Source organism: Triturus cristatus, chromosome 4_2 (assembly GCF_964204655.1).
Source record: "Triturus cristatus chromosome 4_2, aTriCri1.1, whole genome shotgun sequence".
In the NCBI taxonomy this organism is placed as follows: domain Eukaryota; kingdom Metazoa; phylum Chordata; class Amphibia; order Caudata; family Salamandridae; genus Triturus; species Triturus cristatus.
In genome coordinates this window covers 174,530,039-174,548,404 of record NC_140586.1, presented here as the reverse complement: position 1 = coordinate 174,548,404, position 18,366 = coordinate 174,530,039, and the positions used below count along the sequence as shown (strand labels likewise).

Genomic DNA, 18,366 nt, shown 5'->3' with positions numbered 1-18,366 from the left:
AGTAGTACCATCTTACTCCAGTGTGGAGAGTTGCCGAGGCTGAAGCATGCCACAATAATTTGTGGGTGAGGCGACCCCTTAAATATCTATTTTTGAGGTCGATAGGTAAGGAATTACTTTGTATTACTTTGTAATACCTAAGCACCTTGTGTGTAAGCGTTTGATAATTGTGACACCTGGTGCATTGAAGGTCACTTTAATGAACTATGTGTGCAGACTGTACAAGAATTTCAACAAATTTGCCAGTCTTAGTGGAACTGTAATCTACTATGGCCATGTTTTCTTGCTCATGCAAACTTATCTTAGCAAATGTGCTCATCTCTGAACCTTAGATGTGGTGCATCCTGGCACCCGAGATGCAAAAAGTTTTTTAAAAACTCGCTCAGCCGATACTTGTTAAAACTTGTGTTATTAGTGAAGGCCACCTTCTAATTCTCATGAGTTTACCTAGGCATCTACTTATTCTCTTAGTGGGAATTTTGTCACATGATTGATAACAAACCTCAGTGCGCAGAAGGATTCCATTTAACCTCTGCTTTGCATTGGGGAGCCATCCTCTGTCGTTGATGTATGTTGATCCCCTTGTCTATACTCTTTGTTATTCACACACTGTTAATTTTTCCAATAATCTCTTTCAGACTCAAACCAAAAATATTTGATGGAGTTTTTTCACAATATGATCCATTGATCCTGGGCCTTGAAAACATACTCTTTGACTTTACCAACATACATTTGAACATCTCTACCTTACCTGAGTAGCGAGCATGGCCACGTGGTGGAACTCTCCCCGCGCCCCCTGCTTCACAGGGAGGGACATGAAGAGGCTCTCGCCATCTTTGGAAAACAGCGGCTGGTCCTGCTGCGGGAAACAAGGGCAGGATCAGTGAGACATGGGAGTGGTGGAGAGGAAGAGCTGGTGATTGTGCTGGGTCATCACTGACAATATGTGTAGCTTTAAGCTTTTAACCTAATCTCTCTATGCTCTTCTGTATGCATGTATGTATGCATGTATGCGCTGTGCATGGTCAAAGACAAGCATAAACCAGCGACTAAGAGAACGAGGTGGGCGATAGATTGTTAATGCACACTGATGTAGTGTTCTTTAAAGAGGTGCGTCTTCAACTCGGTCCTAAATTGGAGAAGCATGGGGGTGGTCCTAATTAGTATGGGGTTTTGTTCCAGAACATGCATACATAGTTGGAAAAGCCTGCTGTCTTGTGTTTCCTTTTTTAGGTCGAGCATTCGAGACCTCTTGTATATACTTTAGTATATACTTATTATATACTTACATGTGTATGTACCATGTGGGCTTTGGAAATCGGCCCTAGGACTTGTCGGTTTTTAGGGACTTTTTTTCTGTTCAACTGCCTCTATTTAGCTGTCTTGATAGAAAACGACCAGCAGAGGTCAGTAAAATACCAGAATTGCTTTCTGCTAAGAGACTTTCTGTTTTTTCTTTTTCTGGCAACTGCCGCTATTTAACTTTCTTGATAGAAAACGACCAGAAGAGGTCAGTAAAATACCAGAATCACTTTAGCATTCTCTAGATTCCAGTCCATAGAAATTGTCTTCCACGAGCATCGGTAGACAATAATATTTTTTTCAAACCTTGTATTTTCAGTGATACATATGACCACCGAAGGCCCTGATTTTATATTAAAAACAGAGCTTTGGACTATACCATTTCCAGCTGAGAGGCAATATTTCTCTCCATGTGTTTCCATACCTGGCGTGTCACGCAGTTTGGTGCTCACTTTCCCTCCATGTTAAAGAACAGTAGATGTTTCAGCATCCAGGCTAATGGGCTGCACAGCTAAATACATATAAGGCCCCAAAGGCGAGACCGATTGCATTACAAATGCTTGTTACACTTCTTAGTCTGCAGCCTGCTGCTGTCCTGGCTGTGGGCGTGACAAGAACTACCAGAGATGTTGAGCTTGTCTGCAAGATAAACGGGGGAGCCCTGATAGCTTTGTAAATGATGCAGCTGAGCCATAAAATGTGAAATGGTGAGAGATTCTAAAGTTCCCACGAAGGTTGCTCAAATGGCATTGTATGTTTTAAGCCCTGTTTTTAATCTCTGGCAGCTAGCTCAGTGATACAGATGGCAGAAAAGTTGCCATTTATTTTTCATAACCAATGCCCTAGAAGGGAAACATTTGTTTCCCAAACATTGAACATTCAGTAGAAAAAAAGTCAGAGGACGTTTTTAGTTGATAATTGCCAAGGTGAAGGGATTGCTGCATCCTTTGTATTACAAATATGTTGCATATTTGATCAGAATCTTTAGACCATTTTGACCCCCCCCATGTTTATGTTAATTAATAAACCAGGGGTTGACCTTGTCCATCATAAATAATTATGGTTTGACCATGTTTTTGACATCACATTTGCTAATGGCGGAGCAAAGAGAACAGTTTAGTTACAGCCAATTTGTTTATTTTTAACCACCTACTGAACAAGCATTCACAATAGGTCTAGTGTTTGCTACCAGTATTTTGGCTTTAACAATGCCTGTTTAGATTGTTATGGTTTTGCTAAACTTTATTATTGAGGAAGCTACAGGGCCATTTTCAATCTAACATAAAACAAATTGGCTAAAAGAAAACATATTTATGGTCTCAAAAGGCACATATTTTAATAGTATTCCCTGGCGCGGAAATGAACTACTTGTTGTGTGGATATGCTTCTTGTGAAAGGACAGAATGCTGTCACTCATAGCGAAGTCAGACAGTGGCTGAAGTGGGCAGACCCATTACCCCATGTTGTATGCTGCAGTGGGCATAAAACAGATGTAACTAACACCAGAGCAGAACAGTGGATGAATACGGCTGGCTGAAAGCCACTCTAAGGAAGTTCATTATATATATATAAAGGCTGCCCGCCTTACATAAGTGCACTGATCATCACTGAGACGATGGCAGCGGTACGTGTCTATTTACAATACACGTACCTGTTAGCACATTCTCGCAGACACTCTCCATTTACATCAGTACTCAAAACTAAACCTTCGGACCCAGCCAACTTTTCTATGTCCACACATAGGGGAGATATGATGTCATGTGTGAGCTTTTTAACTTTTGAAATTCACTTATCACAATTATATCACTTTTTAATCGTGCATTGTTGTGCTACTAATATATGTACACATTAACAACAATTGTATTTGTTTGCTTTGATGCGTTTTGCACTATAAACAAATATTATGCACTGTCATGATCGAATGGACATAGGAACCCTCTATGTCTATCGTCAGGTTGGTGGTTGCTGTGACAACCGTGTGGAAACAAGGTGCTTATAACCTTGTACTGTTGATTGAACCAGACGTAGTGACCAAGGCGGTATGCCGTCATAACGCGTCTAGGCTATTGATTGGATTAAAATTTCTTTGCCATCATTTCACGGAGTCAGTGCCTGTCTGTTCGCCGCCGTCAGGATTGGATCACAATATATATATATATATATATATATATATATATATATATATATATATATATTATTGACTTACAAACAAAATACCCAGGGGGTCTGAACAGTGGGGAGGAACTTGAAGTTCATCTATGATGAGCATATGAATACACATGGTAACCTTTTCTTTGTTTATGTTTAATTTTGCATGCAAACTTAATTGGAAATGTTCTGGTCATACCAGTAGTGATCTTAAGGATATCAATATTAGTTGGACATATCCGATAATACTAATAGAGATAGCCCATACAGGGCGATATGTAGATATCAGTATACTCGGAATAATGAATGTTACCATATATATGTAAGAAAGTATAGAGATGATGCTCTAGTAAAATGTCCAGAGCGCTAGCCCATCCAGGGCGACATCACGTCACTTAACGAATGTTATGGAACTTACATTTCATTCGGGCGCCAATATGATTTATGTTGTATAAATCCGTGCATCAATTGTGATTATAATTTAATTCTTCAGATGTTATGACCAGATGAATGTGGGATAATCTAATTATTGTGTAAGGCACGATTAACGAATAATAACATACTCTAAGATGGCGCTCAAAGTTGAGCTTTAGTCCTTTGTTTGTTGCATGCGTTTGTTTTGGGAATTTAAGCTGCCATGACAACGGCGCTCGTCGACACCGACGAAGGCTCACGCCGAAACGCGTTTGTTGTTATTATTGACTCGCAATAAATCTATAACGGATTATACCTAACGAGAGTGCTGGCCCTAATTTACTGTGCAAGTAAGGAGCTGGAATATATATATATATATATACTTTTAATTAAATCAAAAGATATTGGCTAACTCTTCTCATCTATAGTATGTGGTCAACAAGAAACACTGCCCGTATCCACTCACAATCCCCTTCTATATCATAGTTTTATATTTTTTCACAAAAGAAGGAAGGCATAAACACTGGTTGTTGCTATGAACCTCATTACGGGTGAAGTCCACTGTTTCCATTCAAAATATTCAAATTGTTAAAACCAAACATTGTGGGCACTCCTACCTTCCATGTAAAATGATCTGCATTTCGAAACAAGCGTTTCCACAGTCAAATGCTCTGGCAAAAGTTGGCAACTTTCTGCATTGCTAATGTTTGTAAATGGTTTTCATAAAACTGTACAAGGGGTTTACTTTTTGTGCGTAAGTGCACATTGTGCAAGAACACAATGCCATAAATCACAATAGAGTAAGCCAATGTCTAAAGAGGTCTGACCCCAATGCCAAATGTGGTATGCGGTGTGGGCGGAACAAAAATGTGAATGACGCAGTGACAGACCAATAGATGAAGAGCTGAAAGCCCCTAGAAATATATACAATTCAAAAGGACTAGTTAAAAATGAGACAGGGAGATAGATAACAGAGGGCAAGATGGGGCGTGTTGATTTAGAAAGATGTACTCAGTGTAATGTAAAGGTGTGAAACATCATAGTAGAAAATGGAAGGGAGATTTACCTGTCCGCTCACCCACATGTCCGATGAAAGTTTGTGTTTCTGAAGGAAATAAAAGACAGGCGAGAATTGGGTGCGAGTCTTCTAAAGCTGACAGTGGCACAATACCTGAATTCTGCGACATTTATTTTGAAATGCTGGGCAATGCCAGGACTGGGCAGCATGCACGTCGAGTTGCTTCCCCTAGGGACAAAGCTGCTCCACAGAGTAATAGTTCCCATATATGCAAGTGAGAATGATCAGCCCAGTGGCACTGCAGTGCTGAATGGAAAGATGAAATCTTCCTGTGGTGGATGGCGGTTGCCCTGGTGATACTGACAGTACTCCATTGATGATGCTGCTGGCGGTTGTTATGGTGATGATAGTGGTGAATGATGAATGCGATGACATTATGATGCAAGAGGTGATGTATCCCCGATGATGTTCATCACTGGCGCTGACGATCCTTAGCCCAGCATTGACATGTGTTCAGATGTTGGTGGTTGGCTTGTCTTACAGTTCAACCTTGGTGGCAGCAATGGAGAACAGTTAAAGCCCCTGTGGCATTTTGGGCAAGGTCCCATGTTCATGCTGCGAATACTACATGCCATAACCATGGTTCAGTGAGGAAACATTGATTGTTGTCATAATAAGCTTCACATGATGAATGGTGGTTTCCCTAACACAGAAATGTGATAAAGTGTGGCATAATGATGTTGTAGTGAGTGATGTTAATAGCGCAGAGGATGTTCTTGCGGACAGTTGTTACCCAGAAGACACCATCAAGATTTGCACCAATAATGTGTGAAGTGCATGTGGGTTCTTGGGAAGGTGATCCGGGGGCAGTGACATCAGTTGCCCAAATGACATTCTAATGGCTTTGGTGATGGAAGTTGATTTGGTCAATATTGTGTCATGCTTATGGTCCAATTTTATTCTGCTGGCAGCATTTTGATGAGCCCCGCACGAATGTTGCTACTTTTGTGCTGATGGCCTTAATATATCTTTCAGATAATCACATTTTTAAAGTTCTGTATTGTGTTTATGTCACTGACACTGTGGGTGGGTGGGAGCATCTCTTCTTCATAGACACCATAGTCAATTGAAGATTGTTGCTTTTGGTGCATTCAGCTTTGCTGCTGTCAAAATGTCTGAACATATATCTCCCAAGGATTTCCTAAAGTTTGGAGAATCTGCTTCAAGGCAGAAGTAAAGCGCAAGTGAACTCCAGAAGAATGAGCCTTGAACATTCTGCACTTAAAATATTTGCATCTTGCTAGTTGGTTGAAGACTATGTTTTGGTTGGTGGGCCCCAGGCGTCTGGCCAGCCATTATTGTATCATCAGGTTAGTAAGATAGGAAGGCCCTTGTCCCGTAAGAGCCTTCTGAAGAAGGTACAGCCTTGAAAGTCACACATTGCTTGCACAGGAACCCCTGGAGGGTCATCACTGTGGAATAATATGGTTGTGATACACCAGGAAGAGGCAGGTAGCTTGGATTTATACTCTTGGAACCTTGCCTCTTAGGAAAGACTGATGTTTTGAAGCAAGAGTAGGTGAGCCAGGATTCCACAGCGCACTCTCAGGTGGTAGAACGCTTTTTTGTTGAGGGATTTCACTCCATGCTTAAACGCTGTGGTTGAGTCTGTGATGACTCACAGGTTGCAATGTTTTTAAGATGTGGGCAGTGGAATACCATTGAGGTTGGATTACGAAAGGTCCACTTTGGAGGCATTCAGACATAGTCAAATCTTCTGATTCAACCAACTAAAGGCATGTTTTACAGTCTGTGACCTGATGGTGACCTCAGGCAATAAAAATTGGAGATAGGCCATTGGAGATATATGTAATGATGGCCGCAGTGTGTCCTGTTGGTGGCAACCGGATGATAGTGAACTTCTGATCGAATGTTGCCCTGGAGATGAGATGTACCCTGCTCGGTGGTGGTGCGACGACAGGTGACAAAGGTGATGTTTCAATGGAGATGACAGCGATGGTCCCTTGATTTTCTAGTCAAAGCTTAGATGGCGGTCACTCATGAAAATGGTTTAAACACATATTCACCTAAAAACACAAAAATATGTCAGAGATGTCACCCAACCCTGTTGTCTAGTTTTCTCTTTCGGTATTCCAATCCTATTGTTTTTTTCACATTAACTTTTCTTTGCTGCCAGAGTGGAGCAGAGCCACCTCAGTACCCCATCGTTGGGCTATCCGATGTAAGGTAGGGTACAGTAGGGGATTGTTTTTAACCCCCCGCTTCCCACTCACCTCCTGGCAAGCTCCAGTGGTGGCTTCACAAAAGGTCAGGATCGAGCAGTTCTGAGATCGGTTTAACCAGCGCACTGCCAGGCGAGTGTTGGCAAACCACTTCACCATTGTGATGAAATATTCCCTGGAGAAACAATGGGAGTTAAGTTTCATACATACAGAAGGCAGAAGAGACTGAACATGTCTAGAACTACAGCAGTAACACGACATGGACTCCCCAACCCTCTTAATCACTTAAAAACATGTTCTGTATAAGTAAGCTTAAGGAACTAAAGCTAGCCACACCTAGACAGCATCTCATTCAATTTAATGTGTTTATATACACTTTTAGCCTGGCCCTTTCATGCAAAGTCATCATTAAAAGGCAAAGCATAGGAAAACACAAAAGGTAAAAAAAAAAAGGAGAACTAGATCTACTGAAAAAGTAGACAATATAAAAGGTAAATGGACAACATGCAGAAACAAGCATTGGCATAGCCAATAGGTCTCGCCTTTGGGACCTTATAAGTGTTTAGCCATGCAACAGCTGCATAACTAAATACTCATAAGGTCACAAAAGCGAGACCTATTGGCTATGCCAAGCAACCGTGCAGCCGCGAAAGTGAAAGTGATCGCGATCAAACATCACAGCGGCCATGCGGCCGCGAAAGTGAAAGTAATCGCGGTCATGCGCGGCGCACGCGCCCGCGCACATGCACTGTAGCTCTAGGCTGGCCTGGTAGCTCTTTTTGGAGCCCTCTCAATAAGTCTCGCCAGACCAGCGCATGCGCTGGGTCAGGCGAGACCTAAAAAGGAAGCCACAACCACTTTTTCTTTATATTTTCCCCGTTTTAACTTTGGATGTACACCACACATCACTTTGTGATTTCATTTCACTCTTTTACCACCTGCAAGTCCCACCCTACGACTTTGGAGTGAACCTTGCCGCACCCATCTCAGGGACTCAAAGTGAGAAACTTGTGGATTCATCGTTACCCTTCAACTCTAAAAAACTGGCCGATGTATAGCCCACTCTAGTGCAGTCCCTGCCATTGACTCACTTGTATCGGAAGGTGTCAGGTGGGAGGAGCTCCAGAGTGTGGGCGGGCCCGTACAGGTTAACCACAAAGAGCTTCACCAGAGGGATCGGTTGACCTGCCTGTAAGGGAAGAAAAGATCATAGACACAGGGGTACCTCGACACTGAGGGCTTGATTCACAAAGGGCCTCTGCACTCGTGGCGGGGGAGTCCCCACACCCGGAGCGGAATATCCACAATAAGAATTCTCGTGCAGAGGCTCTCCCACGACTACGCCCACCCTCCCCCATTCCTCACCCGCCACTTTGTGAATCAGTCCCCAAGTACATACTGAAAAGACACATGGGACACAAGATGGCGTGAGGTCTAAGTACAGAAGTGTAGAGTGAAAAGAGATCGAAAAATGTGAACGATGAAGAGTAAAATGGGGCAGAAGGATGAGAGAGATGTGGCGGTGTGGGGGCGAGGGGGGCACCCACCTTTGAGTAGGGGTAGCGTTTGCTGAATGGGTAAACACTCCCCAGGAACTGGGGCAGCTCCATGCTTGGCACAAGGGAGTTGTTTAGAGTTATGTATGCCAGCCGAGCTCCGTCCGGGGACCACCAGTGTGCAGGGTATGCCCGCAGGATCTCCTCTGGAAGAAAGGGCACAGCCAGCCACAAGTGAGAGGACGTGTAGCCTAGGCAAGCCCTTCCAGCAACATTCTTTGATTGAATACCGCAGTTCAGTCTTTTAAACTCCTCTCTTTCCTGACTGAAACTCTCCCACTTCACATTGCCATATTTCCTTATCATGCAACCCCCCCTCCTTTGGAAAACTTAGATATACGCACTTATTAACGTAACTGTATCTTTCTTCTGTCATATTTCTTGCTCATGTTAAGTGTGCCCACAGGAATTGCTGTCTCTGACGCGCAGAAGATTTTTCATTGTGGTTCTTGAGACGCGAAAAGCTTGCTCAGCCAAAACTGCTTATGTTTTCTTTACAATTTGAAGGCCATTGTCACCTTGAGCTCAGCTAGGCACCTGCGTGTGTTCAAGGCAGGGTCCGAATGGTAAGGCGGGCACTCGGGCAATGGGTGAGGGGCCGGTATCCGAGTTCCAGCTGAGGCTGCTTTTCTGGCAGGGCCGGACTGGGAACCAAAACCGGCCCTGACAAAGTGCTCGGCCGGCCCCATGGGGGGTGGGGAGTGCCGCCGAGCGCTTTGCCAGGGCCAGTTTGCGGCCGATTTTATTACAGGGCCGATTTTGCAGCAATGCTGCAAAAACGGCCCTGTAACAAAAACGGCCCCCAGGGGCCCAAAACCGGCCCCCACCCGTGCGGCCCACAGGGGGATTGCCCGGTGCCCACTATGGCCAGTCCGGCCCTTTTTTCTGGGCTGCCTGGGGGGCCGATTTGGGCTTATCTGTGTTGTTCGGATGCTGCCAGGGGCCCACTTGGTGCCTGAGTGGCCTTTCTGGAGGCAGATGGGTGTCCATTAGCTCCCTTTTATCAAGGGGCAGAGGTGTCACTCGCTTTTTTCTCGCTGGGCCGGCCCTTTAATGTATGCATACTGAGCAGGGGCATGAGCAGAAGTGGCCTCACTTGTATTCAGGTTTGTTTCACCAGTGTGAACTAATCCGTGCATTTTTTTTATCGAAGTAAAGTTAAGAAAACATGCCTCTGTCAGAGACCCCCTCCCCCCTTCTTTTTATGAAACTTTGCCGAAGCAGTATTTTGCGGAAAGGCAATATGCAAATGTGGGCCACTTAATTTTTTTAGTGTGTCCGGGCCAATTTTTAATCCCAATCCAACCCTGGTTCAATGTAGGAATTTACCAACTATTACCCTCTCCCGTGGGGAACCCTCGGCCAGTTGACTCTGACTCACAGAATATTAATTTCTCTTTTGTCAATAAATCATTTCAGACTCCGATTGACGTCTGCGTATATTTTCTTTGACACCCCACTTCTCTTTGTCCCCGTCTCTCACCCTCACCTCAGTCTGTCCCCACATCTGATCCCTCCTGCTTGTTGCCTCCTATCGGCCGTGCACCCCACCTCTTTTAATGTGCCCTCTGTCGTCCCCCATGCTTGGCATCTTTCTAGCCTCACCTTCATACAGCCAATCAGACACTCCGTTAGTCACAGTCCCGGGCTTCCCAGAGGAGGTGAGTCGCAAGGCCTGCCCTGAGCCATCCTGCTGGTAATAGATATTATTCTCAAAGATAAACACCTGGGAAGAAATGGATACAGGGCACGGTGAGCAGCAAATAAAGTGGTGGCATGCACACTGTCACGTGACCTTGCTTTTGAATTGTATAGGAGAAGACGTGCTGTCGAAAAGTGTATGCAGTGATTTAAATGGGAAGGTACTGTCCGGCAGGGCCGGCTTTAGGGCAGTGCGACTGGTGCGGCAGCACTGGGTGCTGACCTGTTGAAGGGGGCACTGTCACCCCTGGGGGATGCTGTGTTTAGCAATATCTTATGATAGGAGAGATGAGGGGCACTTTTGCAGGTGGTAGGGAGAGAATCCGAGAAGGCGGTCATGGGACGTGGGGTCGCCAAAAGTGACTGTCGCACCGGGCGTCACCTGCGCTAAAGCCGACCCTGCTGTCCGGTACGCAGTACTGGTGCTTTTTTTATTTTGAGAGAGTGAGTACCGGCATTTGTCAAGAGAGCGAATTGGAGAGGGAGTACTGGCACTTCTCAAGAGAGGTAATACTTTTAATTGGAGAGGGCGAGTACCGGCACTTCTCGAGAGATGTAATACTTTTAATTGGAGAGGGCGAGTATGGCACTTCTCGAGAGACGTAATACTTTTAATTGGAGAGGGCGAGTACAATACTTCTTGAGATACGTAACACTTTTAATTGGAGAGGGTGAGTACTGGCACTTCTCAAGAGAGACGGAACACTTTTAATTGGAGAGGGTGAGTACCTGCACTTCTCAAGGGAGACGAAACACTTTTAATCGGAGAGTACCGGCACCTCTAAAGAGAGACGAAATACTTTTAATTGAAGAGTACCGGCACCTCTCAAGACAGACCAAACACTTTTAATTGGAGAGGGTGAGTACTGGCACTTCTCAAGAGAGACGAAACACTTTTAATTGGAAAGTACCGGCACCTCTCAGAAACAAGCAGGTATTCTGCACTTCTATTCTTCCCTTTCAAGCAATGAGTATATATAATATTCTCTCACGCTGCTAATTCCAAAAACTGCACACAAGAACAGTATGAGAACCTCTGAGATGATACATTGAGGAGGAGTATGTATTTGCATAACATTTATTCAGGAGACTTTAGGGCAGATGTATAACCGTTCTTAGCAGTCTCAAATGAAAAATTGAGCCGTTTGTTACTGCTAAAAAGGAATGTAGCATGTATAAACCCTATTTTGCAAATCGGTAACCTATTACTGACTCGCAAAATAGGGTTTGAGAGTTGCTATTATGAAGGGGTGTGCCAAGTGCATCCCTTCCTATTGGCAAGTTACAGGGGGGTGTACGATTGTTTTGCCTTTACCACCAATTTCAAATTGGTGGTAAGCCAGTTGCAAACGGGAAGGGATCCCCAGGGGACCCCTTCTCCTTTGTGTTTGGCAGAGATTTTTTTTTATAAGAGCAGGCAGTGGTCCCACGGACCACTGCCTGCCCTTAAAAAATGAAAAGAAAACTTTTACATTTTTTCTTTTAAACACATCCTGTTTTCCTTTAAGGAAAATGGCTGCATTTGAAAGAAATGTGCTTTATTTAAAAAGTAAACACAGACATGGTGGTCTGCTGTCCGCAGCAAGGCACTATCCCAGTGATTGTAGCCCATACCCAATGGGTCGCAAATTGTGACCTGCCTCATGAATATTGATGAGGCAGATAATTTGCGACTCCATTGCGAATCACTAAATGTGTCTGAGGCACATTAGTGCATTCACTTTTGTGAGTCGCAAATTGTGAGTCGCAGTAAATCGCAAATTACAACCTGCAAAATTGAATGGCAGTATATCTTGCCCTTTGTTCCTGGACAGTGGGGTCCGCTACTGGCTTGTTTTTGTTGGGTTGCTGTATGCATGTGTCTCCTAACACTGTCTCTATAGCTCTTTGTGTACCTGGTGACACAGGTAGGTCAGGGTATGACGGGCAGGTGTGTGCTTTACTCTTGTAACTGTCTGGGAATCTGGCCAGCGATTAAATCCTTGGGTCTTGTGTGTTGAGTAGTGTCTGCCACTGTTCATTTGAGCAGTAGAGGGGCTAGTTAGCTTCTGCTACTACTTAGATTTGCTTTATGTATGCATGATTCACTTACACGGTTTGTTTGGGGCACGGTGTACTTGGGTGCTGCTCGGGCCTTTGGGATGTTGTGTGTTCCTTGGGAAGGTGTATGTTATGTGTCTTTAGTAGTGCCTGTTTCAGATACTGTGTATCTGGTGAGTGGTTCAACACTTGTATGTATGGTTTTGCATAATTGTCTTTTTGAGTCGGTGTGTGCCTGTGCAGAGTAGGGGAGTGAGCATCATTGGAGGCCTGTGTGTTGGGAAGGTACGTGGCCTGTGGTACTACCATATGGATTCTCTGTGTTGAGTGGGTTCTATTCTATTTGTTGTAAACATATTTATATGTGGTCTTTTCTGACACTAATATATAGCCTCACAGCACTAATGGGGTTTGGTTCCCTCTTGTCCTGGTTTTGAGGATTCGAGCACAGGCTGCAGTCTGATATTGTTTGTGAGTAATAACTTGTAGGAGTTAGTGTGATGGTTTTAATTGTTTTTTTTGTTGTTACGCCATTTGAACAGCATAGGCCGGGCAGTATGTAGGGCAGCATGGACCCCTGGTGATGCCACATCCCTTTGGTCAGCACTCCTGTTTTATGTCGCATTAAATGCATGCACTGAGTATACATCTCTTTGCTCCAACTTGTGGCTTCCATTTTGCGCAACGAGGAGCCGTTTCCGGAATGTCACGTGACACGTGCTTGCATGTGTAAAAAAATGTCCAGCCTGTCAAGATGACGCACCAGTTGACTCCCTTGTGGACCCCAGGCGGCGTACTGCAGAGTCGAATGGTTCACTTCCGGCGGGTTCAGCTCTGAGATCTTTCTGCAAGAAAACAAGGTAGTCTCACTAGAGAGCAGACGCGTAGCTTCCAATCGTATAACAGGTGCAGTGGCACCAGGGCTCAGAGTCCAGAGGGCCGCACCGAACCTCGTTTATTGTTGTATGTCACAGTTTAAACAGAGAGAGGGGGCCCATTTCCTTCTTTGCACTAGGGCCCGCTACACACTGGCTACGCCAGTGCTTGAGAAGGAAGACTGTGAGGTGTGGGATGAATGGATTATACTTAGAAAGGACACTTAAATGCAGAGTGGTGTAACCATAGCCCCTGCGGTGCAGGGTGGCCCCCAATCTCCAGGACCCCCTTACCCTGGCACTATTCATGTGCAGCGGGCCCCTGGCCTGAGGGCTCCTGACCGGGTCTAGAGTGCAGGGGACCCTCTCCATGTACTTTGCAGGGCGGCCCCCTCAAGTGTTGTTACACCACTGTCCATGCAATATACCTCTCTACTAGATGCTGAACATGTACCATACGCTTACAGAGGACACCATTGTGATACCCTGCAGCTGTTGAACTCCCTAGCCTGCACTAGGCAGGCAATTTTTAGGGTCAAACCGGCGAGAGCATGCACTCGTGAATACGTCTCACTTGCGAGACACTATTGTTTACAAAAAGGGCTTAGAGTCCGCCCTTTGCTTACAATATTTGGCTCCAGTGTACCTCTACTTTGCAGCCTCCTTAATTGGCCAGTGCTGGCCAAATGTCACCTCCACTCCTTTCAGTGGAGCAGAGACCAAGCACATAATCATTAAGCTTAATTAGTGCCCAGTGCTTGCACGAGGTGCTATTTCTTCTCCCCCCCCCTCCACAACCCCATCCGTCTTGTGGTCTCTCCCTCTTCCCTTGCACCGCCCGCATTTTGATTTCACCATGGTCACGCTGAGAGTCAGCTGCTCGTGTTGTTTTTGTGTGTAAGACATGTTGAGCTAACCCTGTAGTGAGTGTGGGAAAGAGCCCAACAACGTGTTTGATTTTGGCTGTGTTTGCTGTTTCCTGCGTGATTGATTGCCACCACCACCATTTTCAGATCCCGCGGGCAAGTAGTTCTGTGTCTGCTTAACATACATTGTGTGCTTGTGCACTTATCTGTTTAAGGCCACCCAGGGCTGCTTCTAGGTGTTTTGCCGCCCTAGGCGAGAATTGAAAAATACCGCCCCCTCCCTTTTACTACCATCACTCTCTCCCCCGTCATCCAGGCTAGAAGAATTAATGCATTAGATATAAAAGAACTTGGAAAGTTTGAAAGTGACAAAATGGTTGTGTTTTGCCCAGAAAGCATATTACAGCAAGATAAACAGCAGGTGCTGCTCAAGTCACAAAGCTTACGATTCGAACACACTCTGTTACCTTACTGGTATTTCTCGAAATGGTTTGCCATAGAAGGATGCAGCAGGGGGCATTTATTTAGCTACGCATAACATGGAGCTGGCAATGTTTTGACAAAAATGATATAATTTCGTTGAAAAAATGATATGCATCCAATAAAATGCTATCCTCCTAATAGCCTCCCACCTCCATTTGGGATGGTGAGAATAAGGGTGAATTTGTTCCTGGTAATTAGCAGAACATAGAAGGAACATACCGGCAGGAGTCAGTATTGTAAACTTGACTAACATGTTACACAAAAAATTAAGTTGTTTAATTATTACAAGTGTATCTGAGTGCATCCCATTTACTATTTTCTTTCATTTTTGTAAAGGGAAATATTAAAGAGTGCAGAAAAACAATGTTCTCTGAATGGTGTTGACATGTTAGGGATGCATCCCTCACACTCAAATACTCCATTAGTAAATGTGCATTACTATAAAAGAACGCTGTTCACTATCTGCTTTGCTGGAACTGGCAAAGGAAATGATCTCTCAATCAGCATTCTTTTAACGCTATAAGAGAAGAGCGAGTTACATTATTTACAGGCTTATCAGGATAGAACTCTCATCTTGAAGGAAGAGAATCCCACGTCTCCTCTTCATCCTGATTCCTAAGATTAAAAAATGTACTTTACATCCCTATGTTTAGTTCACCACCAAATATGACCATCGAAACCTGTCCTTGTGGTTCATCCTTCTAGACCTGTATAAACAAGGACCGCAAGTCCTTGAGGGCACATCATTTCCCAAAAGCGGAAATCTTTGTTTTTTAGACATTTATGACAATGGAGAACAATGCTGACACATCTGGAAAAATCATTTTGAAATAGAGTGTGTTTGTATCCTCAGAAGGTACCCTCGCCAAACTGTAGTAGGTCACTGCGCTCCAACGCACACAGGAGCCACCATTGTTACCCCTTTGCCTATACGTGCTAGACAGACACTGCAGTGTGTCTGGCAAAAGGCAGAGGGTTTCTAACTTTACCACCAAGGGAGAAGGGAATCAGAAACCTGAATTATTTAGCACTGACAACTCCTGGGTGCTAGTGAAACAGAACACCGGGACTTGAACCTGCAGCATTGAGCTGCCTCTAATTTGGGACCATCCGGGTGACACACATAATTTACTCTCCAACGGAAATTGTTTCCTCCACGTTAACTCAATTACTTTTGGGATTGGGAAAAGATATTCGACAAATTGCTATCACTTTTGCACAAAAAGAAGTCCACTTGATTGCAGGATGCACACTAGTCCAGAGCATAGATCATTAAACTTGACATATTTCAAACACCCTGCAGCTACGACTCCATACCTGGCCACAAGTCTATTTATTAGATAATCTCATCAGCTCGGAGCCCTGCTCTGAACCTCTTAATAACTACCTTTATCTCCTGTTGCAGAGAAAGCAGGAGAGGGTGTTCTAAAGGCCCTTACCGTATGGCTGAGATAAAAGTGCACCCCTTAAGTGTTTTGGGCAGCGTGCCACGAAGCACACACATCAAAATGAAGCAGTAGAAATGGGAGATCACAATAAAGAAAAAAACATTTTAGTGAAAAAGAAAACTTAAGTCAAAAGAAAAACTGAATTTCTGCAAGTACCATTTGTACGTTTACTCTTGTAACGCTCACAGTAAACAAATTGAATCAGGAAAACATGCGTAAACTGGGGTAAAAATTGGGCACATATATACTGCAGATGTTTTTGAAACCAAACATATCCAAACATTTGTAAATGTATACAGTGCATTTGCATTAACTTGTATATGGTAATAATGTTTTTGTGAATCAGGCCCACGTGGAATATTCTCCTGGATTTCACCTCAATAGTCGAACCTGAACAAACAAATGGAATAAGCAAGCAGCGTTTGACACAGAAACAAATTAATTATTGCTACAAACCGGACATGACAGAAAACAAAGCCATACAATTGGGTGAGGGGCTTCGTGATTGAAAATGTTGATTTTTATGTGTAGCTCCCACTTAATGCTTTACATTTTGAGTTTCTGGTGGCTGTGATATGATTCAATGTTTCCAAGCTCGGCTAGTGAGAGGAAACACTCCCCTTACGGATTTTGTCCTCAATCCAAAAAATGATTACCAGGGAAAATACAGACCTGGATGAAAGATGACAGACGGTAACCTTACTTTTCAACTACATAAATATAAAGGTTACCTGTCAGAAAGGGAAAAACTCAATTACACAAATTCGATTTACCTGGACGACATTTGTCTGCTCTTCACATTAGTCATAATGTAATTTAGCCAACCTAAACATTTTTGATAGTCATACTATAAGGTATGTAGTGAACTGTAGGCCAATAGGCCCCCCTTTGGAAATACAGGTAACTTTAGAATCATACTGATTTATAAAGAACTTGGACCATTACCTTTACCTGTAACTATTCATATCATTATTGACTTAGCATATGCAGATGTTCTCCCCTAATTAGTTAGCGAAGCATGTTCGGTGCTTTCTATCATTTGGACAAAGCGCTTGCGCAGACAGCTGAGGTGAGAAGTCAATACGTATCTTCGCTAAACTTTCTCCCGCACTGTAAGGGAATGTTTGACATCGAGGCTCCGCGGGCAGTGTCTGGATCACCAAAATAAAAGCGCATGAAGTTCGCTTCACCACTTACCCCAGTGATGCGGTAGCTAGGAGCACGGTGAAGCACCTCAGGTTTTTCATGGCGCCTCCTGTCGTGCTTTTTTAGGTCTCGCCTGGCGAACGCAGCGCGAAGCGCTGTCGCCAGCGAGATCTATTGTTACTGACTTGCCTCGGAAGTGGGACAGGAGATGGGCACGCGCATGGTCTCGGCGGATTTGAGTTGGTGTACGCGCTTTCAGCCACGCGGCGTGCACATCTCCTGTCTCTCTTCCCTCAGCAAGTCAGTATCCAGTTTCACTTTCTTCCTCATTAGTGTCTGTGAACGCTGATACATAGGCCCCAGCATTCAGTGACTCACATCAGCGTTTGCTTAGTTGACTGTTTGCGCCACGTTAATTTGCCTCTTGCGTTGCTACATAATTAGCATAGCTCCAACTCTTAGCAAAACATTAGGTGCCGTCTCACTGCCGCCATATTTTTCTTAAAATCCGTAACGTGATTAAATAACAAATGACTTTTTTTTCTCTCTTTGCTAAGTTTGTCTTTTTTTTTCCCTTTCAGCCTTATAGGAACTTCATAGCAAAACATTGGCAGCCGTCTAACTGCCGCTATAGTTTTCTTAAAATACGGTAGGGGATTAAATAACAAATTACTTGGTTTTGAACGCTCATAGATAGGCCCCAGCATTCAGTGAAATACGGTAGGGGTTTAAATAACAAATTACTTGTTTTTGAACGCTCATACATAGGCCCCAGGATTCAGTGGCTCACATCAGCGTTTCCTTAGGTGACTGTTCGCGCCACGTTAATTGGCCTCTTGCGTTGCTACATAATTAGCATAGCTCCAACTCTTAGCAAAACATTGTCCTTTATGCACTGTGCACAGAGTATTGGCCTTCTTTATGAAATGCACCAGCGTTTTTTTTTTTGTTAAAAGCAGTCTGCTGATATCGCCACATTAATTGTCTGCTTGCGGCCTACACGATTAGCATAGCTCCAACTTGTAGCGAAACCTTTAGCAGCCGTGTAACTGGCGCCATAGTTTTTTTAAAGAACGGAAAAGGACTAAATGAAAAATTATTTATTTTTATCTCATTGTTAAGTTTT

The 18,366-nt window shown here is 44.0% G+C and overlaps 1 protein-coding gene across 1 annotated transcript in view; it reads right to left on the bottom strand.

The window, feature by feature from the left end:
• LOC146833288 (inactive dipeptidyl peptidase 10-like) overlaps nt 1–18,366 on the bottom strand; it is a 574,623-nt gene that overhangs the window by 278,793 nt on the left and 277,464 nt on the right. Inside the window, exons 7-13 of the mRNA XM_085601000.1 lie at nt 13,186–13,267; nt 10,287–10,407; nt 8,673–8,827; nt 8,217–8,314; nt 7,177–7,300; nt 4,931–4,969; nt 752–859 (exon numbers count right to left, since the gene is read on the bottom strand). Of these exons, the coding sequence (XP_085457126.1) occupies nt 752–859; nt 4,931–4,969; nt 7,177–7,300; nt 8,217–8,314; nt 8,673–8,827; nt 10,287–10,407; nt 13,186–13,267 (727 nt within the window). The remainder of the gene's footprint in view (nt 1–751; nt 860–4,930; nt 4,970–7,176; nt 7,301–8,216; nt 8,315–8,672; nt 8,828–10,286; nt 10,408–13,185; nt 13,268–18,366) is intronic.